Source organism: Mauremys reevesii, linkage group 1 (assembly GCF_016161935.1).
Source record: "Mauremys reevesii isolate NIE-2019 linkage group 1, ASM1616193v1, whole genome shotgun sequence".
In the NCBI taxonomy this organism is placed as follows: Eukaryota; Metazoa; Chordata; order Testudines; family Geoemydidae; genus Mauremys; species Mauremys reevesii.
Window position 1 is genome coordinate 16,798,081 of NC_052623.1, and position 25,649 is coordinate 16,823,729.

The following is a 25,649-nucleotide window of genomic DNA, read 5'->3' on the forward strand; positions in this document are numbered from 1 at the left end:
AAATCCTCTGGACTTACCCAATTTATATTCTCCTCAAGGTTACTGTGACTCCCTGTCCAGGCTAGGAAGGCAACATACGTCTCCAAGAGCTAGCTAGCTAGCTGTGTTGGACAGGGACATCTGGGTCCTCCGTGCAGTTATGATAACCCAGAGAAGCCATTGGATAAAGAAGCTTTTTACATCATGTGTCTGGGCTTCATCTGGGCATAGATCTCGCATGAACAAATGACACAAGGTGCAACTAAAATAAGCACTTAATGAGGTGACCACAGTGTATGTCATTAAGGTGGTGGTAGACCCATTTAATGCATTATGTGAGGGCAAGCTTTAGCTTTTTGTGCCGTTCAGGAACTTTACTGAGCGGATTGTCAGCACAAAGAAGCTATTTCTGTAGTTGTAGCCACAGTTGCCAACTTTCACATGGTAAATCAGCACCGACTTTCACAATAAACCAAAAATCAAGCTAATTCTATTTCAAAACAAGCCAATCCCTGAGAACCCCAACACTCTGTGACTAGATCCCCGCCCCCCCAGTGTACAGTCTGGACTGTGGTGGGCCCACTGTGCACCCCTGACTCTCTCCCCCCCCTTTGCCCCTGCTTGCCCCTAGCCCTTGCTTCCCCCCCTTGGCCTGTTTGCCAGGGACTGATCGGTGTGGGGGGCGGGAAAGAAGCAACAAGCTACAATAAGCTACAAGCCAAAAACTAGCCAACAAGCAATTCACAAGCCAGTTAAGCCAAAAACAAGCCCAATTTCTGTTCTTTGGTTTTTTCCCGCGGGTTTTGCATGTCTGGTTGTAGCCCCTTCCCTGAAAGAACTTTAAGAAACATATCAAAGGTTCTGTGCAATCAAATGCCTTTAATTTCTTAATTGTAAGACAATTTGTAAAATGAACTTTAGCTAAACCTGGAACACAATTTTTGTTCTATTTTCTGAAAAAGATTCAAAGGCTCATCAGTAGGATGGGTTTTTTTTTTTAAACTATTGAATAAACTAAAGATTTTTGGATGCAGCAGAGTTTTTGTTTAGTATTCAGCAAATCACAGCGGATGGTTTTAAATCCCTGGAGGCTATTACATGGCATTGGGTGCCATCATAATACAGATGATTAATAATTCATATACCTCTCAAATCTTCATGTGGAAATGGACAGAGGAAAGCTTAAGTGAGCTGTAGCTGTAAGTGAAGTCAGTATAAGCAAGTACACTCAGATGGGCACTTGACAAGAATTTAGGAGGAGTTGTTCTTTCGGTGGGTTTTGATCTTTGTAAAGCAGGTAGGATTTAGATTTTTAGAATCTTCAACAAAGCAAGCCCAGAAACACGGCCTCAACGCCCAATAAATAGCTGTTGCAGAAGCAGGTCCCAAAAGGGAAGAGACAAGAAAGATCATTAGTCATTCCGTTTTCCATTTTCTTTGCTGCTGCTTTCATTGAATGATCTCAGATTATCTTACTGAAGTGTCAAAGAAATTCTTCCCCAGACAAAAAATGAGAGAGGTTATGAACAGCACCTCAGAATGGGTGCAACCCCTATGACCTTCTGCGTGAATCACCATTTTTACTAAGACGGTATGAATGGGGGCAATCAAGGTTGACCTTCCTGTGGCTGATAACTTCTGTTCATAATAATGTGATGTGAGCTAGCTCTGCAGAATAATTACTGTCTTAATCTTCATACAGGAAGTTGATTCAAGTGTTAAATTACTTTAGTCCTGAAATGCATATTTTGGATATGTATAATGAAATGCATTTATGTAAAATTCTAGATCAATCAGTACTGCATATCAGGCATTGAAGTAAAAATGAAGCCTAGAATAATGGCAAATCGCTAATTTGCCCATTTCAGGATGGAAATTCGAAGAAGATTTTAGCAGTACATTTAGTATGCAGGTTTGGTGCAAAATATGGTGGCCGATTGCATTGATTAGGGACCGTGAACTAATCTTTGTCTACTCAAACTGTTGTAACATAAGACAGTTTTTAACTCTGTTACAATTTTGAATGTAAATTGTCAATACCTCCTTCAGCCACCATAGTCATTCCTGAAGGCCTGGCAAGTTAGTCCTGCTTCCAGCCTCTCTTTTCAGGGCAAAGTCCTGTTCCAATATCTAAACCCTTCAGGCTTAATGCTTAGCTGGCACAGTGGATGACCTTGGAACAAAACTTTGCAAACAAAGTTATTTGGATGCAGACAAACTTCCATTCTTGTACTAGTAGATCTTTCAGTGGCTTTCTGTACTTTTGACTATAAGGTATTGACTCAAATACAATATGTAGTAGGAGTGAACGGAACGGCGGTTAGCTAGATCTTCTTATCCCTTTCAGATCCCTGAAAGTCATGGTGAGCACCTACTTCTTTTCCTTAAGGCATCACATGTAGTGCTCCACATGTTGAGTACTTTCATCCATCCTCTCCAGCATATACAATAACTCCCCACTTAATGTTCTCTCGCTTAACGTTGTTTCAAACTTACGTCCCTGCTCAATTACAGAACATGCTCCATTTGAAGTTGTGCAATGCTTTGCTATAACATCGTTTGGCTGCCTGCTTTGTCCCCATCAGCTCCCTCTCCCCACAGCGCCTCCCGCCCGCCAGCAGACCTCGTGGATTAGCACCTTCTCCCTCCTCCCCCTGCCTCCTACCTGCAGCAATCAGCTGGTTTGTGGCATTCAGGAGGGAGGGGAGAGGAGCGAGGACTCGACGCGCAGGCTCCCCCTCCCTCCCCTGCCTCCCGAACACTGCGAGCCAGCTGATTGCCGCAGGCAGGAGGCAGGGGGGAGCCTGTGCGCTGAGTCCTCACTCCTCCCTCCTGCCCCCTGAACATCACAAGCCAGCTGATTACCATGGGCAGGAGGGAGGGGGGAGGAGCGAGGATGTGGGCATGCAGGTGGGGGCTTGGGGTAAGGAGTGGCATGGCGGGCCGAGGGTTGAGCCCCCTGCCCCTGGTGCTTGCAGAGTAGGGGAAGCTACCGCTGCTGCACAGCATGCGTCTCCTAGCCTCCAGCACCTTCAGCCTCCTTGCCTGCCTCATTGTCCCCAGTGCCAGTGGGCTGTGCCTGGGTGGGGTAAGGTGGGGGCACCTCCCAACTATAGTTCTGTACTGTACAGCAAAAAAAAATTCCCTGGAACCGAACCCCCCCATTTACATTCATTCTTATGAGGAAATTGGATTCGCTTAACATGGTGCCTCACATTGAGACACCATGAATTCCAGTGTCCCTAATATGTGTGGATGACACTGAGCTATGGGTCCTTCTCAAAGCACCTAGTCTCATAGGTCTCATTGGTTGAGCAAGTGCCTGGAAGCCACAGTAGGTTAAGTTTGAACCAATCTTGGAATAAGTGAGGGTAAGAAGGAAATGTTTTGGAATCTATCCAGTACAATAAACTCATTGATCAAGAGCATCAGCTTCTGGTTGTTAAGAGCAGGGTGTCTCAGCCGTCATGCTGAATTTTAATGCTAACCAAATTGTTTGTTCTCAGCGCTTGGGCACTGTGATAGATGCCTTACAGACCTCTACAGTGGTTCAGAAGTGGTATTTGCCCTATATGTTTTGAAATATAGCGTGTAAGAAGTTTAAGATCTCATTCCACCAGGGCAGACTAATGGGTAATGACATCAGGCAGGAGACAGCAGCCCCAAGACTTTGCTCATTCCACTCATCGTGCAGCCACAGAGGTCCCTTGTTCCATAGTGTGACACCAGTGTGCTGTGGGGCTGCCACATCTCATGGCTGCTCTCTGGCAGTGAGCTCCCTGCCTCTTCCACCAGAGAAATGCAGGGAGTGGGTTCTTGGGACCTGAGCATGGCAGTCTGGCTCAACTGCACTTATGTAATGTTCAAGACAAGGACAGAATTGACCTCCTGGCTTCCCATCCCAAAGAAACTTTGTGGGGCTCTCCTTCCAAAGTAGTGGCTCTCCCCCTTCAGGCCCGAAAACCCCATTTGGTCTCCAGGAGAAGAAAGGAAACATGAGCCGACAGGAAAATAGTGCATTGAACAGAGCCCTTCCCATCTTGAGGAGAGGAGTGGAACACGTGTTGGTTAAGCAGAAAACTTTGTTCTCCACTGGTTCATAAGCAATCAGGTACCTGACTTGATTCTGGGGCAGTTGGAGGTACAACCGTTTGCAGTCAACTCAAACAGGTGGAAAAGGTTTGCACCAGAAGATAAACTAGCTTGGAAGCCTGGGCACATGAGGCTTTTTCAATTGCCTGGTTCCACCTGGTGTTTGCATGTCCCCATCCTCGCCCTGGGAACAGCTCTAATAAAGAAGCTGATGGAAGAAGTCTCGTCCGGTCTCCTAGCTGCAGATTCCACCAAGACTGTGTTTCTCTCAGGCTTCTACTCTACTCCCAGATCTGTTAGTTCAGGGCCCTCTCCAGACATGCAGGTGCAGATTTCTAAAGGCATTTAGGCACCGAACTCCTGTTAAAATCAATGGGGGCTAGGCTCCTGAATACCTTTAAAAATCTGAGCTCCAGTCCCTATGCATGTGACACTCTTCCTGGCTTGGGAAAGGAGAATATTTGAAGGAAAACGGGACGGTGAGCAGCATTTGACAGCGTTCTGGCTTGAGGGATGTCTATTCCAATCGCCTGTTAGAATGTTGATAAGGGTGCTTCCTGGAGTTAAAGTACTTACATCAGAGCAAAATTGTCCCTTCTGCTGATCTAGGATTCCTCTAAGTGGGTTTCAGGAAAGCCCCCCAAATTTCTTATAGATTCAAGGGGTCACTTCAGGATTAAGGGGAGGCTAGATTGCTTGCTTAAATTTATTTAACAATAGTTCTGCCCTACTGCAAAATTCTCTTTTTGTTCTATTTGCCGGCACAAGCAGGGCTATAAAAGGCTTTGAGATTCATGCTCTCCAGGGTGTGTGTCACAGACTCTTACAAATCAACAAGCCACCTGAGCCCAGAGTCCATTAGGGTTCACTCCACTGGCTCTGGTGAAGTCTCAGCAGAGAAAGGGGAGGTCTCTGAAGAACTCTTACAGCAGCTGTCTGGTACGTTTTACATGTGTTCTCAAAGAACAGGCTGAATGTGGCAGCAGGTGATGTGGCATTTGACAGGACCCTGTTCTGTAGAATGGGTTAAGTCTAACAGTTCGGCGCTTTTCCCGTCTCTTTGATTTTTGTCTTTATCTAGCGGAGAAGAATTGCTATCGGTTTCTCATCACTGTCCCTGTAGAATGAGACCTCTTCCTAGTCACTGTTCCCCTGGGACAGACCCCTCTCTCTCAGGTCTAGTACCTGGGACAGAGACCACCCTTCCCTTGCCGTGTTGCTGAATGGACAGTGAGGGAGAGGAGGGTTGAGTATGGAAAGAGTTGAGTGCCCCTGGGTTAGAGAGGTCCATTAATGATCCAGTCCTAATTTCTTTATGATATTCTGCGCTGTTAGATCCCCAGTTCAGTTGGATCAATTAGCTGGCACAGGAAGTGATTTGAAACTATCACGCCAAAGGGGGTGGAGTATCTTGACTCTACTGAACTGGCTGCTGTCCTGCCTGATGTCACTGGAGAAGTGATCCTTCAGTCTGCTGTGGCAGAGTGAGATGTGAAAACTGCCTGGGAAGAGATTCTCCTTGTGCCTGTTGCTCTTTCGTGCTCCTGTGTTTCACCCCCTGCCTTTGAAAGGTGCCAAGTGTATGCAGCTGCCTGTGAAATTCCTAAGTCTGAGAAAATACACTGACTGCTAATGTGGGTACGGAAGCTACTGTGAAGGAATAAGGTCTCTGTACGAGGCTGCTTTCTAGCCATCCTACTTTCCCTAATTGGATTTATTCACACATGTTCTGGCTGATAAGCACATGGTTCATAAAAGGGAAAGTAGATTTTCTTAGCTGCCAAATTCCCTTTTTTTAGTCCAATAATGTTTGTTAGAAATGTAGCGAAAGGCATAATTTTTGTGCCTTGCCAGACTGTAAAGAAGGGATTGCTGTATTAAACTTATCCTGGCTGTCAACAGCTGGCTTTAAATGCCATAATCTAATCAGTTCCCATCAACAGATTCATTTTTTAAAAACATTAATTTTTGACTGAATTTGTGACCTTGACTTTCAGTGCTGGTGAATATTGCTAGTGTGGGGGTGGGACGGGAGGACTCGTATTCCACACGTCAGTAACACCTTCCTTCCAGGGATCTCGGAGCACTTTAAACAAATCAGCAGAGTGCACTGGGAAAGAGGGATTCTCCTAAGAGCTGAGGCACAGAGAGGTTACGTGATTTGCCCAGTATCCTACAAGAAGGCTGACAGAGCTGAGAATAGCAGCTATTTGTTGGTGTTCTCTATAGATCCTATCGTGGTAGGGCCAGATTTTCTAAAGAGCTCCACACCCACAGTTGGGGTCAGACTTTCAGACAGGTTCAGCTCCTATTTAGGAACTGGAATAAGTGGATAGATTTTCAAGATTACAGCATGTTGGGTGCTGAGCTTTTGAAAATCGGGCCTGTAGGTGTCTAGCCTGCGGCCCCTCAGCTCCTTGTCCTGTGCTCTAACTACAAATATCCTTCATCCTCCCATCCTTTTTGTCTCACGTCTGGTTAATTCTCCTGAAAATAGCAGGTGAACTTGTACTTGGTTCTGTATTGCGCAGTGTCTAGCAAAACCAGATAGAGGTCTAGGATACCTTAGCTTATAAATGTTCACGTCCCTCTAGGTCGGGTTTACCTGGATTGTGAGCTCCTCCTTGGAGGTCCAATGGCTCCCTTCATCTTTCTCATCACTTGCCTTTACATTTCATCTTAAACCCACTGCTGCCTGCTGAAGTACAAAACCGCTGCTCCTCCTCCCTTTCTTTACCCCTAGTTTGCATGCGGGGAGCTTCCAGTGGCTTGTTTTGTCTCCTCCTTGGCTCTTTCCCAGCACTTGGATATTTAGAGGTTCAAGAGAGGGGGAGAGAGGATGGTTGCCCAGTGGTTGGGGCACTAGCCTGGGACTTGGGGAAACCCAGGTTCAATTCCCAGTTTGGCCACAGACGTCTCCTGTGCCTGGGGAAGTCACTTAGGTGTTGTGCTTCAGATCCCCATTGTACAGATAGAGAAAATAGCAGTACCCTACCTCCCAGGGTAATTAAAGAGAGCAAAGTACTCATACTACAGTAACAAGTACCTGAAATACACAGCTGGGCGATAGGATTGATGACGACTTTGAATTTCCCTTTTCAGAAGGATGTACTTTGGCCTGGCTGGTAAAATAGCCATAGGAAGGCACTTGAGTTTTTTTCACTTTGAGTGTCTCATCATCCATTCTGTGACCATCCTAACATTTTTCAACTGCTGCTGTGCATCTAGCAGATTTATTGAGCTGTCCATAACCAGCAAAATCTGCTTGAGTAGTTCAAATTATTTTTCTAATGTGCATTAACTTGCATTTGTCCACAGTGAATTTCATCTGCCATTGTGCAACCCATTTGGCTAGCTTGAAGTCCCTCTGGAGTTACTCAGGTTAGATGAACCTAAATCACAAATCACTTACTTGTCTGCGAATCCTGCCAGCCTGGTAGTTTCCCCCTTCCTCTCCTTCCCCTTTTTCCAGCTTATTTAAGAATGCACTAAACCTTACTACGGATCCTTGCGGCATCCAGCTTTTTGCCTTGTTGAAAATAAACATTTTATTCCTTGTTTTCCCTCTTAGCCAGTTTCTCATGCTTGGCAGAACTTTATCCCTCTCCTCTTGGCCCCTTAAGTTTCTTTAACAGCTTTTTTGCAGGATTGAAAGTCTGAATTATATCTGCTGGTTCTCTCTCTGCTTTTACTGACATCCTCGAATGATTCAGATAGGTTTTCCACCCCATGCCCACGCTTATCTTGTAGATTTGGAATTCTGTTTTTAAGATTCAGTGGTGTAAATCCGAGGCCACCTCTCCTGACTTTCCTAAAGAGAAGAACAATGCGTGTGTGGCAGAGTAGCCACCTGTGACCCAGAGGAACAGGGAGTAGCTAGGTCTGTTTGTATATGGGATTTGGTTGAGTATACTTGATGCTGTGGAGTAATAGGGCTTAGTTCACTTGTGGGTTACTTGGGCACTGCCTATAATATAGAAGCCTTATTTTTGGAGCTCGGGGAGAGGCTTTTCCCCAGCATAGATCCTGAAGCCAGATGAGGGTTTTCTTTAGGACTAACAGAAAGATGTGAGAGCGGAACTAGGTCAGGTTAAAAAAAAAAACAGAGTGGACTCTCTTATCTGAGAATCTGGATTAAATGTGCCTGAAGTGAAGGGTGAAGTAAAGCATCCTTGAAGTTCTAAAGGAATGGTTCTATTTTTGTGGTGTTTGATGCATGTCCTTCACAAATGAAATGCTTCAGCATGGGATGGGTGACTGCCCAACTTGCCTCCAGATCAGTTTGCTCTGCCCCTCCAGTATGGTATCAAGTATCAGAGGGGGAGCCATGTTAGTTTGTATCCACGAAAACAATGAGGATGAAGTGGGGTTTTTAGCCACGAAAGCTTAAGCCTAAATAAATCTGTTAGTCTTTAAGGTGCCATCAGACTCCTCATTGCCAGTATGGAATGAGTTCAATGGTTGCTAATATATATTTTGGTTGGCCGCTCAGGCCCTTCATTCTTAAATTCCTTCTGCACTCTTGGCTTGATACTGTTGGGCCTGGTGACTTTCTGCTTTTTAATTTTGTGCCAGCACCTTCTCTTTTGACACCTCCATCTGACTCTCACCTTCTCTGTGTCGTTCCAGGGCTGAGAATGCTGAGAGCATCCTGTTGATCAGAAGTGATCGCTAGGCTACATTGTCTGCAGCTCAGTTTATTAATATTTATACAGCCATCATAAATGTTCATGGTGCTTTTAAAGGCAATTTCCCTGCCCTGAGGATCTTGCCATCTGTGTTCAGTTTTTCTTGTGTGAAATTTTTAGAGGTGACTACACTTTCAGCTCCTAAGAAACACATTCATTGTGTCTGAGACAGAGCTGCAGGACTTCTTTCAGCAGAGATCTGGCCTTGCAGAGGCCACAAGACCTGAGAGCCAGCCAGCTTCTAAGGATTCTTTTACAGGGGTGGGAAGGCTGCAACCTCCCCTGACAATGGGATGATCCTGGCAAGAAACTTGTGGGCCTTTTGATATGAGTTTTGATGTCAGTTTTGTATTGCAGTGTGGTGATGAAACCATCCTGCCCTGGAAAAGGCTAGACTATCTTATAGGACTGTTCTGCATCCGGAGGCCAGTCATGAGGGTGGCAGCCGTGAAGTGAGACTTGCATTCCTTGCTGGAGGGAGGCATTCATTATAGGACTCAACTGAAAAAGCACATTTGTGCCTTAAATGTAGAATTTGACCAGCTTGGTAGTGAATGCTTGGAGAACAAATGAAATGCTAGGCAGGAAAGGATGAGTTGGTAAAGAGGGAATTCAGACACTGCCAGTAACGTGTGATCACATGTTTGGCTTATCCCAAAGTCACTACCAAAAGAGAATAAGGCATTTCAGTTCTGGAAGAGCAATGGGCACTAATATAATACCACTAGACTCTTAGGACTGGCAGAGGAAGAAGAGATGGGATCTTAAGTAGCTTCTTGGATCACTGGCTGTAAAGATTTCGCCTCTTAAGAAGGATGATCAATTTTACATTGAGAGAGCCAACCAAATCCCTCTTTAAATATGAATACAAGTAATGGGCTTGGCAGGGCTGTCTGCAAATGATTTGATCACAATGGCCATGAAAATCCTGCTGATCATACGGGAAAGATAGAGACTTTCTCTCTCCCTGACTTCCTCCCGTGATCCAGGCAAAGTGCCAATGTCTTTCTAGTTTAAAAAATGGCCTCTTGAAAAATGCATTGGAGGCAGTGCTGCTTTTCCTAGCAGTTATGTATGAAGTATGCTGGCAAGACTCTGTTTTGGGAAGCAGAGGTGAGGGAATGGATGTGAGACGGGAGCGAGAAATTGACCATCTGAGAGGATCTTGACACCAGAACTCAAGCTGGCCGGATATTTAAGTCTAGTTCCCCTCTGTATATTAACATGCCAAATTGGTTTAATTATTTCCTGATCAGCAAATCCTTCCATCCATTCACACTTAAGAAGAACAGTCATTTATCCTATAGGCTTCCTTGCCTGCCTGCCTCCAATCCACTGCCGATGGACAGTATTGTTAAGCATCTGACAAGCTGATGTGCTTTGTCGGTATTTCTTGTCAGTGGTTGCTCTTTATTGCTTTATCGTAGCTGGTGTAGGAGAATTCAGTTAAATCTATCAGCAGTCTGACTGACTGGATGGTTCAGGGGAATTGAGGGAGGACATGGAAACCAGCACTGGGATACAGAGTTTTGTTCTTCTAGGTCATTGGTTCAAATCCATCCCAGATTGGTGCTTCAGCCATCAGAGTCTGGCTGGGCCTGCATGAAATAAGTTTGTTCTGTTCTCAGTTCATGTCCCAGTGAATATTGCACATGTGCTGGTGCCATTGGCCAAGGACTGAACGGACATAAAGGAGATTTTTGAGATGGTCCCTTCTTAGCAGAAGTGCAATGTGCTTCAGGTGCCACATGACTAGGATTCATCGCCGAATTTGATCATTAGCTTCCACAGCTGGGGCTGAGTGCGATGTGAACGCTGATCCTTCAAGAACAAGGATGAGATGTTGATAGGAGCTGTGGGGGGAACATGCTTTGCTAATGCCTCTCTTATATCACTTGTTAGTTTGGCAGCACACTTGTAGCAGCCTGCCACCGAATCAGTAATGACAAACTGACATAGGGCAGACTCCAAACACAATGTGTAGCCCTGCCCTGGGAAGACCATGCCTACGTGTGATAGAGGTGACGGGTTGGTCTGTTTTATTTCAGCAACGTTTGCATAGCTGGTCATGCCAACAAAGTCTTATTGAATTTCATTTCAGCATTGTTTACAGGCAGTAAATTCATAGTATGAACAGGTTCACCCTGGATGTCTCTCAAAGTAGCTCTCGAAGTTCTTCAGTTTCCTGCAGAAGCTGGGTTATTGGAGCAGATGGAGGAAAGCTTGGTGTTATCCAAGGAGATCGGTGAAAGAATGAGATGCCTTCAAAGGGACGCTACTATAAGGCTGACACAATGACCATGGGGTTCGGATACTTGGTGTCTGTTTCTATAGGAAGCATTGTGTCGGCAGGTTATAGTCTGTGGCTTCTCAGCAGCAGTTGCATATATGTGCTCAGCCAACTGACTGCAAAACTCCCAAGCACCTGGAATCTTCCAGCCCAGTGCCATGGTGCCTCTCAGCACACAGGCAGGTAGTACCTGGTAAGCTCAATGTTAATCTTGTAAACGTTTAACTGACTTGCTGTGTCAGTTTCACTCTTGTGTCTACTACTGGGCGTGTGCTGTGTATACTAGCACAGATCCAGCCCTCTGCTCTTGCTGGGGTTGTTCTGCAGGGGCTACAGAAAGAGGAAAAACAGGTAATCTCATGCATCTTCTCTTTTCACACCCCAGAGGCTCAGACTTGAGTCTGTATGTAATTCCCAGAGGCATTGGGGGAAACAGAATGGCGCTGTGGAGGGCTGTGCATTCTCATCTGCTTCATGTGGCTGGTTCTGCCAGTGACTCTGGAGAACACGGTTCAGCAAAGGCACCGTCCTTCAGTACATGATTCTCCTGCAGGAAAATATCAGAATTCCACAGCGTGAGGGAAACATTTCCCATGTCACGCATGAACTCTGATGTATAACGTTAGGAAATACGTTCTAGACAGCGGACTAATGAATGGGATTGGGGGCATAGGCCCAGGGCAACCCGGGGGGGCAAGTGGCGCAATTTGCCCCTGGGCCCCCGCCTGGCGGCCGTCTGGGTCTTTTGTGGCATTTCAGTGGCGGTGGGCCCTTCAGTGCTGCCAAAGACGCAGAGTGACTGAAGGACCCCCATCACCCAAATGCCACCGAAGACCCAGACCGCCACTGGGTGAGTACAAGCGCTGCAGCTCCCCCGCTTTGCCCTAGGCCCCCTGAATCCTGTGGGCTGCCCTGCATAGGCCCCTAGTGGCAAACGGTTGCAGGTTGTTGTCTGCCCAGAGGGCTGAGGAAATGCCATCCGGCAGACACCGCACAAAGCTGAGCTCCACATTACAGGAAAGATACTGGCTAATTGTAGAAGGCACAGAAGAGGGGGAAAGGTAGGTTTCAGCGTAGTCCCTCGCTTTAAAACACCAAGTAGCTGGACATACCAATGGAAATGTGGTTGGACAGGTATGAATTAGAGGCAAGAAGTGTGCATAAGTGGGAAGGACAAACACGCATCTAGCAAAGCATGGCAAGAGCCAAACTCGCCCTACACTTGAGGCGTACATTCTCCTGCTAGAACTTGGCATCTGTCTAGTGCATGGCATGTCGCTCTGGAAGTGTAACCGGTAACTAACCCTTAGCATCCCATGGAGTATAAGTAGGGGCATTTCCAGCAGATTGAGGGATGTGATCATTCCCCTCTATTCAGCAGGCCTCATTTGGTGAGGCCTCATTTGGAGTACTGTGTCCAGTTTTGGGCCCCACACTACAAGAAGGATGTGGATAAATTGGAGAGAGTCCAGCGGAGAGCAACAAAAATGATTAGGGGGCTGGAGCACATGACTTATGAGGAGAGGCTGAGGGAACTGGGATTGTTTAGTCTGCAGAAGAGAAGAATGAGGGGGGATTTGATAGCTACTTTCAACTACCTGAAAGGGGGTTCCAAAGAGGATGGATCTAGACTGTTCTCAGTGGTAGAAGATGACAGAACAAGGAGTAATGGTCTCAAGTTGCAGAGAGGGAGGTTTAGGTTGGACATTAGGAAAAACTTTTTCACTAGGAGGGTGGTGAAGCACTGGAAAGGGTTACCTAGGGAGGTGGTGGAATCTCCTTCCTTATTGGTTTTTAAGGTCAGGCTTGACAAAGCCCTGGCTGGGATGATTTAGTTGGGTTTGGTCCTGCTTTGAGCAGGGGGTTGGACTAGATGACCTCCTGAGGTCCCTTCCAACCCTGAGATTCTATGATTCTAGTTGAGAGGCTCTGAATTCTCATGTACACATGGACAGACTGTCCGAGGGGAAGTGATTTGCCTAAGGTCATTCTGCAAATTGGTGCGATAACCAAGACTGGGGTCCTGTCTCCCACACTGAGTTCCTTGTTTCCAAACAAGGAAACATGGATTGTTTTACTGTTACTATGTAGCTAGTGAGTCCAACTAATTTAACTTCTGGAGTTAATGAGGAGGTGCACTTCCCAGTGTCCCAGATCCAGAGGTTACCGTGGGTGTTGGTCTCTGAGGGTAGCCAGTGCAGATTTTGAGATAGACAGGCACGTATGAAGTCATTCTGTTTTGTCCAGCAGAATTGGAACACATTGTCATAAATGTTACTACGCTTTTAATCCGTTTTCTTTTTCTTTTTCAGCTTTTCCGACGTGTGGCAGCTGCCTTGCCTGGAATGGAGAGCACACAGGACAAAAGCAGAGAAGACAGTATCCATTACATGTTTGAGCCAAACTTTTGTGGATGTACAGCTAGGGGTTTGCACGCAGGGGGACATGCAATCCCTGAGTAACAGACCCAGGATTGGGGAGGGAGAGGTATAAATCTAAAACCTGCCCCTGGTGGCTGTCTGCCTACCTGTTGTTAGTTGGCTAATTGCTTATAGGCATCACAGAAGCGTGTGTTGAGGAAAGGGTACGATCCTTACAGACTAGTTCAGCAAGGGTGTTCTGTGCTGTAGAAGCAGCCTGGAGCCGTGTGGAATAAGCTGTAAAGAGGCTGAGGGAGCTGTTGAGCCTAGGAGCACGGTGGAGTGGAGGGGTGAGGGTTATGCAATGACATGAGTGGATAGGTGTAGGGATGGTCAGCTGGGAAGTGCCTTGGAAGTGGGACAAGAGGCCTGAATTTAATGTGGTGGAAAAGGGGATTAAAAGGAGGCTGACATGGTCAGATCACCGGCAAGGGAGTTCTCAGCCCAGCATTTTGAACAGGTTGGATGTCAAGGAGGCTAAAGAGGTGGAGCTCGCAGTAGTCAGGAGAGAGCCCCAAAGAGTTTGTGGTCTGGACAGAGAAGGCAGGATCTGAGATGTGGCTTATAGAGCAGCGGTTCTCAACCAAGGGGCCAGGGGCCCCTAGGGGGCTGTGATCGGGTCTTTTTTGAGTATGGGGGGCATGAGCACGCTTATCTTCAGGGGATGACTCCAAAAGGGAGAGCAGGGGTTGAGAAAGAGGAGGGCATAAGAGTGGGATTGGATGGATTTTTTTGAGGGTGGTGCTGGAAGGTGAGAGGTGAGAATCAGCATGGATGATCAGGAAGTTAGAGTGGAGGAGGAGGAGGAGAGGAAATCACAGCAGATCTTGATCTTATTTGAAAAAGCGGGTAGAGGACAGAGGGGAGGTTTTAGGGGATAATTTGGTTCAAATACGTAGCTGGCCTTGTGAGCCTACGAGTCAGTGAAGGTGGAGCTCTGTAGTACTGTTTGGCAAGGAACGAGGCAGGAACTGTATGAGCGCACACCTGCAGTGGAAGAAGTAAGTGTATCAGATGCAAACTGAAGGCCTTTTAAGCATCACATTTGTTGCGGAGTTAAAACCATGATTTTAGCAGCTGTACGTTGCAGCTGCTAAATCCTGGCTTTGTGTGACATGTACTTGATTAATCAAGGACCTTTTCTCAGCAGCACACAGCTGACAGGCTAATCAGTGCCCATTTTATTAATAAGAAGGACAGTGTTAGATCCTCAGTCCCTGTATGCGGTGGCCCCTACTGACTCTTGCTGCCTCCATCAGGGAGTTATATCCAGTCTCCAAATGGGAGAGCAACAAAGCCACTTCCAGTTGGGCTTTCTGCAGAGTGCAGATAGCAAAACAGCTTGTCACGGTGTGTCCTCTGCTGTAGAAGCAGGTCAAGACCAGTGGTGAGTTTTTTCCCACTGCCTGTTTACAGAACCATGTGGGTTCAAGGAACTTGAGCTTATCATCAGGCTTTTATGCTCCATAACTCATCTGCATGGTGCTGGCAGAGCTGTAGTTTTAAGCATCTTTCTCAAGCAGCTTCCTCTTAACTGTTAGAGGATTTAGAGACTCAAAACTACAAGACAGAACTGTAACAAAGGACTTTTCAGTTCTTTGTTTCTTGCTGACCTCATCCTTCCCCATTTATCTCCTTCCATCCCCTGTAAAGAAAAGCTTCCTCCCCAAGAGTAGATAATTGGTGTTACCAGCTGCTTGAACTGTGTGCTATCCCGAGCTTGCTGAGCGCAGAGAGATTTGAGACTTGTGCTGAGCTGACATGAACCAGCGTGTTTGGGGGGTAGTGATCAGCGCTCCGCCTGTGATCTCTGGGTGCACTGTAATGATGGAGCATCAGGTTTGGGGACCCGAGCACCACAAAGGAAGTCGTTCATTAGAGGCTGTGTCAGGGGGGAGTGTTTGAGTGACCTTGTGCCATTGTTCGCGATTGGCTGTCATTGCAAAGGGTAGGTTTTGGGAAAGCAGCACACGTTGCTCAGTGACACCAGTAAGCAGCAGTGAGAGAGTTGGGGGAAAGGATTCCTGGTTATTTCCCACAGAGGTGTTCTCAGCGCCTGGGAAGGGTGTGGTAGTGTGGGAGGGTCAGTGCTCCTACACCCCAGGATGGGTCTGATATGAAAAGAGATGGGGGATTTGAACAAGCTCCTCTAGGAAGTTACAGGTTGACTGAAGACTCAGTACTGTGTAGAGTGCATGTAGTGCTCCTGGCCCTGGAGCAGATGCTATGGGTAGAATTAACTGAATGGACGTGTCTGTACTTGGGGATGGTTTTTTTTCTGATCCAGTCTAGGGCCAATGCCAAAAGTTACAGACTCAGTTAACAGTGCCATAGCACCCTTCTAAACCTGGTAGATGAGGGGCTGAACCTTAAATCTTATTACCCTCTTCTTTCCCCCACTGCAGTTCTTACACACAATTGCCAATTTCTGGGCAATCACTTGTGAGCGATTGGAATGCCTTATGTTAGGGGTGTCAGACTCATTCTGCAGCCAGAGCCAAATTCCCATCTCTCTCTCCGTGAACCTGGAGTTAAACTTTCACTAGTCCTTTGGGCACTGAAGCCACCTCACTTTCACTCTTCTTCTTTCCTGCCCCTTCCCTCTGTCACTGCTCCTGGCTACTGGTGCTGTGGGGTGGAGTGATAGTGGTGGGGCCGGGGGGAGGGGAGGCACTCTTCTCTGAGGTTGGGGTACTTAGAACAGCAGGAAGCTGTGGGATATGGGGGAGCAGAGAGGCATCTGCTCTCCTGACCCCATTGCTATGGGGCTCTGCAGTGGCAGCGAGAGGCTGGGAAGAAGTCTCTTTACGCTGGGACCTTGTAGGTGCTCAGGGAGAAGGGGAGTGAGGAGGAGCGGTAGATGCTTGTGACCAATCAGGTATGAGTTCTCTTAAGCTCCTCCCACTTCAGGGGTCCAGCCCTGTTGAAATGCAGGTGCTGCATGTTGAATGCCTTTGAAGTGTGGAGGTGGTTGCAAACTGGAAGGAAGGGTCCTGAAAGTAGGATCTGCTGCACAAGCCATGTATTTGACACCTGGGCTTTGCCATTAGAAAGCTGCTTTCAGAGGAGATACAGCTGCAGTGTTGGCTTCAAAAAGATGGCTACTAAAATGGCAAGCTAATCAGGACAACTCTTATTTATAATCCAATTGTCACAATTTGCCAGGCCTAGGAGACACATACTCTGTACCAGTCACTCTCTGTCTTCCCTGGCCCACAGAGTGGTTGAAAAATTGTCCCGGGGTCCACCATAGCCCTCAGTCCTATGTGAATGGAAAGGATTGTGGGCTTTGGGCCATGGGGCGGGGGGGGGGGGGTTGGCTGAAGGGTGTGTGGAGGGGTTAATGCTGCTGAGATGAACTGGTCCTTCCTCACTGTCCCAGAGCTGCACACAGGGAAGGGACGTGCAGGAGCTGCTCTCTGATAGGTGGTGAGAGCAGGGCCGAGGGAAGGGAAAAGAGCAAGCGTCTCTCTGCTCTTGCTGGGCTCTGCTGGCCAGTGGGTGTCTCCCCACCCACTGAATGATTTAGTTGGGGATTGGTCCTGCTTTGAGCAGGGGGTGGGACTAGATGACCTCCTGAGGTCCCTTCCAACCCTGAGAGTCTATGATTCTATGAAACCTGCTGTTCTCTACCACTGGAAAGCAAAGACTGAATATAGTATTTGTTTCTAGCCCTAGTGGTTTGAGAGACGGGATGTACAAGCCATTGTCTGGCTAGCAGTGCTTTAGAAACTGGCCGAGATCTTCAACCTGCATGCCTTTCATTTCCTGCTGTATGAGTATCTTGGAAGCAGGAAGAGGTGATTTAGGAGGCAGCAGGGAGGGAAAGATCTTCCGGGGTGGGCACTGCATTTCTAAGAGCTTGGCAGGGACGTCCCAAGCCTGGCCTGGGCACGCCCTTCGGTAATTAGCACAAATCTCAAATCAGTAAAGGGGGCTAGGAAACCTACCCTGACTTGTGTCTGAGGCTGGGACTTTCAAGGGAGGTGCCCCAGTGGGGGTTGGCGCCTAGCTGTGTTAGGCTTCTCTGCACGCCAGCCAAAAGCCCCACCTAAAGGCAGTGCAGAGAAATATGGCAGGAGGAGGATGACTGTGCCCACCAACATGGCTGAGCGAGGCTGGCTTTGGACCAGGCAGGGCCAAGGGGGGGCGCTCCCACTTGTTTGCCTTAACTTACTTCTTCCAGTGATCGACATAAAACTGGAAAAGCCTCAAGAGCAGCCCGTCAGTGAAGGAGGTTGTTCCTGCTAATACCACGTTGCTTCTCTTACCTTCCTCCAGAACATCACTGCTTCCCCTCCCTTTACTCTTCATTGACTGCGGTGTGAATATTGGCTTGAACTGTCCCCTTTCAGTAATAACGTATTGCAATTCATCATTGCTGGCTGTCTCGTGGAGATGATCTCTTAGCTTCACAAGCACGCACACTCAAAAGAAAATGTCAGTGTCTTCATTATTTATAAGAAAAAAAAATAAAGCCAAAATATTCCAGCATATTCCAGTTATAACTTTAAAAAGATAGGTACAATTTCTTAATGTTTGTTCCTTTTTTAATGTTATGATATTGCACTTTGAAATGATGGAAATCGAGTAAGTTTTGAATTGGACTTGGTCAAGAGGTATGTGCAGAATAACACTTATCTTACCCACTTGATTTCGCTATCAAACTGGAAATGGCTAGACAGCTGTCAAAAGAGAGGCAGAGTTGGTGTATCCTTAAGGATTAGATACCGTCCTTTCAATATAAAATAAACAAGAGCTATAACATCCTCTCCGCTGAGATGCTCTGAATCTTTTCTCAAGCCCCAAACATTTTGGAAACCTGAAACTTTAGCAGGGTTTTGATGCTGAAAAAGGCTACTGAGTCTTTTAGTCTTTGCAGAGTCAATATGAACAAATTTCCAAGAAAGCAGACCCAGAAATACTAAGTGTCTTTCTGATATTGATAAATGGCTCTTTTGGGGAGGGACACATGTGCTAACGAAACACTTTTGCGGGAGACAAGTAAACAGATGTCTTGGATACACAATTGGCTTTAAAAGCATTGTTTTCTTTTATGTAGAACTCCAATAAAGTAAATTATTACCTGAGAGATTGGAACATGACGTTTTGGCTATTGTATCGGGGAGAAAAGCAATTTTTAAAAAAGGAATTTTTAAACAAAGTTCAGCTAAAAACAATTTTGTCAGTGGATTGTCATGTCCAAATTGTAGCAGAAAGACAAAACGGCATTTGATGGAACAAGTAGAAATGTTACAATAATTGACAGTTAATATGGGGTGGATTGATTGAGGATCAGCTTGTGGGTTTCCTTATCATGGTCCTAAGTAAATTGGGGGTGGGGGGATGTTTACTTGTGAGCCTATAGAAGTAGATTTGAAAGACCCTAAGTGAAAAAGAAGGGAATTTTAATAGGATGGAAAGAAACCTATGATTATGCAGACGTATGCCTTTAATTTTTAGCATTTTTTTATGTTGGGTCTTCCAAGTTGGTTTAGTTTTTTCATTAGATCTGTATAGTTTGGTTAAATAGCTAGTAATTTAGTTTTATATTTAACTAAGCTACAATTAACCATTTTTCTTTTATATTTATTTCTCGGCTTAATTTTTTTCACTATTTTCAGTATTTTTTGTTTTGCTGAGGAATCCGTGTAGAGCTTTGCCAGTGTTGCAAGATGTAGCTATCCAAGAAACACAGAGAAACCAATACACTAGATGCGCACCCTCGTAATCTTTACTAGTCCTTGTGAAATTGCTGTGTCAGTTAATAAACACAATTGTAAATACATTGTTTGCAGGAAGAGTATTGCTGAGTTACAGTGCAGGAAAAAATCGACAGTCTAAAGATGGAATTAGACTCCTCCCTTCCTAACCAATGTGGGGGGGGGGAATAGTCCCCCTCCCCCACGGCTGTCACCTGGCAATATGCAGAGAAGGTGTGGAATTCTGCATTCTGGAGCTGAATGTCAAATCAATACCTGCCCTGGGTTTATAACAACTCTGCATACCAATAACTTATCATTAAAGGCAAAAATGAGATGTAAAGTGCTTTTATAATGCAATATTAAAGGCGATTTTTTTTTGACGTGGCATGTCTTGAAATAAACAGTGAAATATGATGGATCATATTCTTTATTTCAAAGAAGCTGATGTGGGGAGGAAAACCTGGCTACTTTTCCTGTATTGTAGTCGCCTTTATTGTGCAAAAAACCCATCTTGCTGCTTTTAATATTCAGTTTTCTTTGGCTTGGATTCTTAAAGTAATTCAGTTTGTTCTGTAAGCAAGCACAGCATTTTTGCCTCCACTAAAGTATAAGGAAAACACTAAAACAAGGTGCTTGAACAGCAGCTGTTTGCCTAAGCGTGAAATGTTTGACAAGCCAGACCCTAGATAAGTCAGATGGTTACTCAAGCAAGTAGCCCTTACTCAGCTGAGTCGTCCTCCTTATTTTAATGGGGCTACTTGTGCAAGCTATGGGCTGCTCATGTGCGTAAGGGTTTGCGAGATCAGCCCATTAGGACTTGCCTTTGCCTGAAAATGAATGTTAGAACCTGACCTCGAGGAGTCGTGTCTTGAACACGTTCAACACTTTGTGGTTGCATAAACCAGGACAGCTCGTGTTTTTAACATTTTCAGTTGGTTGTGGTAGATTCCCACTGAAACCAGGGCGTACCTCTGACTAGCAGACGTATTTAACACAACCTGTCCCTGCATCCACTGACTGCAGTCGTATATAACATCGTGTTAGCTTCATGACTCCCAACACACGTTCCAATACTACCCCATTTTCTAGTGAAAGGAAGCCCCTGATAATGTACATGGAAGCAGAATGTTTGTCTGTATGGTGCTTCCTCATTCCAAGCTGTCTGGCTTTTCTTTCCACCCATGATAACAGGCTCGTTTTTAAATACGGTTTTAAAACAGTAAAAATTTCCGCTTTGTTTCTTCCCCCTCCCCACTCTGGCTTGATGATGTACAGTACATTCTGCAACTGTCCATTACTCACTTTTTGTCTTGATGCAAAGTAGTTGAATAAATTGTAAAAGGGGAGAAAAGGTTCCTTCTCTTCTTCATGTTGGAATGTCACTGGTACCTCAGCTCTGTTTGATAATATAAAACAAAAACTCCTTAGCGCTTGAACTAAATAAATACCTGTCTCATTGGAACTCTTTGATGGCTCTTTTCTCTGAGGAAGGGCGGGGGGGAAGGGACTTGGATTTATTTACCTAGCAGGAGGCTTGAATCTCTTCTCTCTTGGAACAAGAAAATAGCTCTACCTACCTCTTCCCACAAGGTAAGCTTCCTGTGTCCATGAACTACTCTCCAGTCTAAGCTGCTGTGCCCTGTTCTGAAAATGTAATTTCACAGAGAGCATCACTGGTGCTTGTCTGGTGGCACAAACCAGAGCAGCTTTTGCAACGTTAGCTTTTGGCTGTAGCAGTCACTCTCTCTCTCCTTCCCCTGCGGCTGGTGACCACCTTGACTGTGGAAGTCAGTAATCTCCCCTCTTCTGTTTTAAAATCCTTGTAAAGAAAAAATGGCCATCCCATAAGCAGGTACGTTGGTGGCCAGCCTCTGCGTTGAACCCCGTCTGTTGGCCCTGCCAGTCCTCCTGTTTAATTCATACTCTGACATCCTAGAGACAGCTCCAAGACTGTCATATTGTGCAGGCACGTGCGCAATGGAGAGGAAGCCACGACCGCTCGTGAAGATCCTGCTGGTAGGCTCCAGCTTCATCAAGGGGAGAGATGGTAGTTGTGGGAATTGCTAGTGAGGAAACAGCAGTAAAATGCTGAAGTGCTGGTACATGTAGCAATGACTGGGAAACACTAGCCATGACCATGGAGGGAGAACTTTGGGAGAATTCTATAAGCACTTAGGGATACCAATGTGTGAACCACGCATGGCCTAACATCAACTCATTGGCTCAGTGTCTCAAAACACACAATGAAATGTGTCTTATCAACTGGTTCTCCAACAAATGAGCTTTTGGGTTTCCCGGTAGCTTACAGGAGGCGGTGGAACTAGTATCAGTGGATGCTGTCAGGCACTGAGCCCTAAGCGTATCTGTTGGCAGGAGATGAGGAAACGCTGAGTAGCATTGTAGAGGGGCTCAGACCTGAGAGCTAGTTGGGGTGTGGTCACTGTGGGAGGTTCCTTCTAGTGTGAGTTACATTGACCTGTTCTCTAGGGCTCAGTGAGCCCAGTTGTGCAGAGAACCTACGTGAAGTGTTTCCTGGGGCAGGGTCTGCAAAGGATGCTCCTGGCCCTATTATGTGCGTTCACCACCCCCGGAGAGGGTGACTTGCTAGTCCTCTTTCTCCTGGGCAGGATGGCCCAAGTCCTATGGCTACCCCATTTCTAATCCAGAAATGTAGCCCCTGGACTAATGTCCCGGCAAGCAACGAGCTGAGTGGTCAACTCCTTGTGACTGTTGCATTCTGGGATCTGCTGCATCTCCTGTTTGGCTTTCCTTGTGGCTGAAGAGGGGGAAAACCTTGGATGGGGCCTCTAAACCCCTCAGACTTTCTCCTGCTCTTGCATCGTAGTTCCTGAGCTCAGGCTGGGCTGCGGCTTGGCCTCTAGGGCAGCTGTATGTGTGTCAAAGTGAGGAATTCCTCCCTTCAGCGTGTCAGTGGTTTGGCGTGTGGCAGCTCTGCGGAATGGCAGGCCGTAAAGCCAATCACAAGCCCTGAATCTTAGTTTCTGATGGACTGCGACCGTCTAGATGCTAAGGTAGTTCTGTGATATCCTTACATAATGGCTTGGGGGCTGGAAAGAAGCTCTTGTTTAAAAGATGCTGTGGTAGGGTGGGGGGGACGCGGGAGATAGAGGTGTTGCAGCTGAAAGCCAAGATCAAGCTTTCCTCTCTTGAGCCCAAGCAGGATTGGGAGGGGGTTGTACTCTGTGTACAGGGCCTAGCACTCCAGGGCACTAATCCCCAGTTGGGGCGTGTAGGCACTACTGCAATACAAATATTCGAAGCAGGCTTCCTGCTGTAGTGCTTGAGCCATTACCGTGGGACAGGGCTGCATTAGTTCTGTTTTTAAACGGCTAGTTTGGCGTAGGAGGGGAGATACCTAGCATAAGCAGTCGTCTTTGCTGGCCACTCACAATGATGCCTAAACAGCTAGTAGATACTATTGGCTTGGGATCTATTTACTGGTAGGTGAAACTATTAACATGGTAGTACATTTCCCACAACAATCGTGCCCAGAGGCAGCTATGGCTATTTGCCTTCCTTTCGTATGTAACTAAAGTGTATTAATAATTTGGAGAAAGTCCAGAGGAGAACAACAGAGATGACAGGTCTAGGAAACACGACCTGTGAGGAAAGATTGAAAAAAAAAATGGATTTGTTTAGTCTGGAGAAGAGAAGCCTGAGGGGGGACAAAAGTCTTCAAGTACATATAAGATTGTGATAAAGGGGAGGGTGATAAATTGTTCTCTTATCCGCGGAGGACAGGACAAGTTATGGACTTAAAGTGCAGCAAGGGCGGTTTAGGTTGGACATGAGGAAAAACTCCCTAACTGTCAGGGTGGTTAAGCACTGGAATAAATTACTCAGGGAGCTGGTGGAATCTCCATCTCTGGAGGTTTTGAAGAACAGGCGAGACAAACCCCATCAGGGATGGTCTAGATCAGGGGTGGGCAAACTCTTTGGCCTGAGGGCCACATTGGGTTTCTGAAATTGTATGGAGGGCCAGTTAGGGGAGGCTGTGCCTCCCCAAACAGCCTAGTGTGGCCCAACCCCTGCCCCCTATCTGACCCCCTTGCTTCTCACTCCCTGATGTCCCCCCTGGGATTCCTGCCCCATCCAAACCCCCTGCCCCCTGACAGCCCCCCTGCCTCATCTACCTCTCCCTGCCCCCTGATTGCCACCTGCCACCCCATCCAACCCCTCCTCAATCCTGATTGCCCCCCCTCCCCGGGACTCCTACCCCATCAAACTACCCCTTCTCCTGACTGCCCCTGGAAACCCTGCTTCTGACTTCCCCGCTGCCCCATCCAACCCCCCCTCCTTCCTGACTGTCCCCATTCAACCCCCCTGTTCCCCACCCTCTGACCGCCCTGACCCCTATCCACACTCCCGCCCCCTGACCACCACCCCGAACTCCCCTGCCCTCTAGCCAACCCCTCCGCCCCCTTACCGTGCTGCCTGGAGCACCAGGACAGGCAGCCGTGCCGCCCGGCTGGAGCCAGCCACACTGCAGCGCAGAGCACCAGGGCAGGCCTCTGGTCTAGATAATGCTTAGTCCTGCCTCAGCCCAGGGGCCTGGACTAGGTGACCTGTCGAGGTGCCTTCCAGTCCTACATTTCTATGACTCTGTTAAATAAAAAGTTGACATCAACCTTATTAATATAACATTAATGTTACAGTGTAAACCACTCAGATGGCAGGGATTGGAAAAAGTCCAGGATCCCCCTAATAACCTCAAATCTTCCATGTGGCTCAGAGACACTTGAGTTACTAGCAATATTAAATGTAACCAGGTGTGTCACTCTGGACAAGTTACTTCAGGAATGTCGACACTCCACCAACAGGAGAGCTCCCATTGATGCCGTTAATCCCCCTCCAGGATGGGGAGAAGCCTCCCGTCGACATAGTGCTGTCTACACTGGGCATTAGGCCGGTATAAACGCGTCGCTCAGGGGTGTGGATTTGCCCATCCCTGCATAGTTTATAGGGTAGACCTGGCCTTAATCTCTCTAGTACTTATCTGGCCCCTATCCCTGTAGTACCTGGGAGGTAGGAAAGTGCTAGTCTCCCCATTGTGCAGCTGAGGAACTGCTTCAGTTTCCCATCTGAAAAAGAGGGCAAATAAGCCTTACAGCCTAAAAAGACTGGAAGGCTTTCACCCATTTTTTCATAGAATATCAGGGTTGGAAGGGACCTCAGGAGATCATCTAGTCCCACCCCCTACTCAAAGCAGGGCTAATCCCCAGACAGATTTTTACCCCAGTTCCCTAAATGGCCCCCTCATGGATTGAACTCATAACTCTGGGTTTAGCAGGCCAATGCTCAAACCACTGAGCTATCCCTCCCCCTTCTCCTATTATATTACCCACTTCATTGACTGCATGCAGTGGAATTTAGCCCATGAAAGCTTATGCTTAAATAAATTGGTTAGTCTCTAAGGTGCCCCAAGGACTCCTGATCTTTTTTCTTTAGGGCAGGGACTGTCTCTTCTGTTGTGTTTGGACAGGGCTCGGTGCAAAGGAACACTGCTCACCGCTCGAGTCCCTGGGTGGTGTTATAAATCTAATAACCTGCGTCCCCCCATGGCCCGCTTTACTCCAGCCTGTAAGTGGGTGCGGTGGCAGATTCACCAAGAGACGGTCAGGGCTCGGTAAATGAAAAGCGAGGAAGCTGAAAGCAGTGCTCTTGCATTCAGCTTGTGCTTCACGATAAAACCTTCCCCAGGGTTAGGGCTTTATTTGATGTCAAATGTTTAAAATAGATAAAACGAGGGGAGGAGGAGGAGCAGCATTCCTGGGGCACTGATTTCAGGCCCACGGCTTGAGCCTGCACTGATCAGCAGCTGTTAGTAACTGGTGCCTGCTCCACGGTCTGTCCGAAAGGAGCCATTCTTGCCGTGGGTCCTAGTGGACCTGTAGCCACACCACAAAACCTTTGGTGGTACCTGCTGGGTGCTCTCCCCCACTGACCACTAACTGCTTCCACCCCTGCACCAATTCTGTAGGCAAATACAATCCCTTGTGGCCCATCCCACCCCCCGCTAAACTCCACAGGAAAACAACCCAGCAGGAGGATCCTGGGTGGAGGCTTGTGTATTTGATCTTAGACGTGTGCACAATGCTAATGATCGAACCCCATGTACAACCTGGAGGAATTTTAAGACCCGTGCAACCTCCCTGCTGCCCCCAGTCCCACCTCTTGGGACCAGACTCTGGGTACAGGCTACCCTGCTGCAGCTTGAGCATGCATCAGGGACCTTGGCTGGGGGAAGGGTTTTGATGTGCCATCTTCACAGTGCCACCTGCTGGCTGATGGCTGCATTGCAGCAGTAAAAGTAGCAAACACAAGTATATACTGCCTGGGTAAGACCACAGGAGACTGGCAGATCAAAGCATAGATTTAAAGTTCAGTGTTAGGCCAGATGGGACACACTGATCAATTCCCTCCTGTGCCATTTTGTTTTAAACTGTAGCTTCTG

The 25,649-nt window shown here is 47.0% G+C and overlaps 1 protein-coding gene across 4 annotated transcripts in view; it reads left to right on the forward strand.

Moving 5' to 3' along the window:
* RAB6A (RAB6A, member RAS oncogene family) overlaps positions 1 to 19,590 on the forward strand; it is a 95,799-nt gene extending 76,209 nt beyond the window's left edge. For all 4 annotated transcript variants that reach the window (XM_039529366.1, XM_039529362.1, XM_039529374.1 and 1 more), the window contains exons 7-8: positions 13,362 to 13,428; positions 17,656 to 19,590. In XM_039529366.1, coding sequence (XP_039385300.1) covers positions 13,362 to 13,428; positions 17,656 to 17,720 — 132 coding nt within the window. In that variant the 3' untranslated portion in view covers positions 17,721 to 19,590. The remainder of the gene's footprint in view (positions 1 to 13,361; positions 13,429 to 17,655) is intronic.
* The last annotated feature ends 6,059 nt before the right edge of the window (positions 19,591 to 25,649 follow it).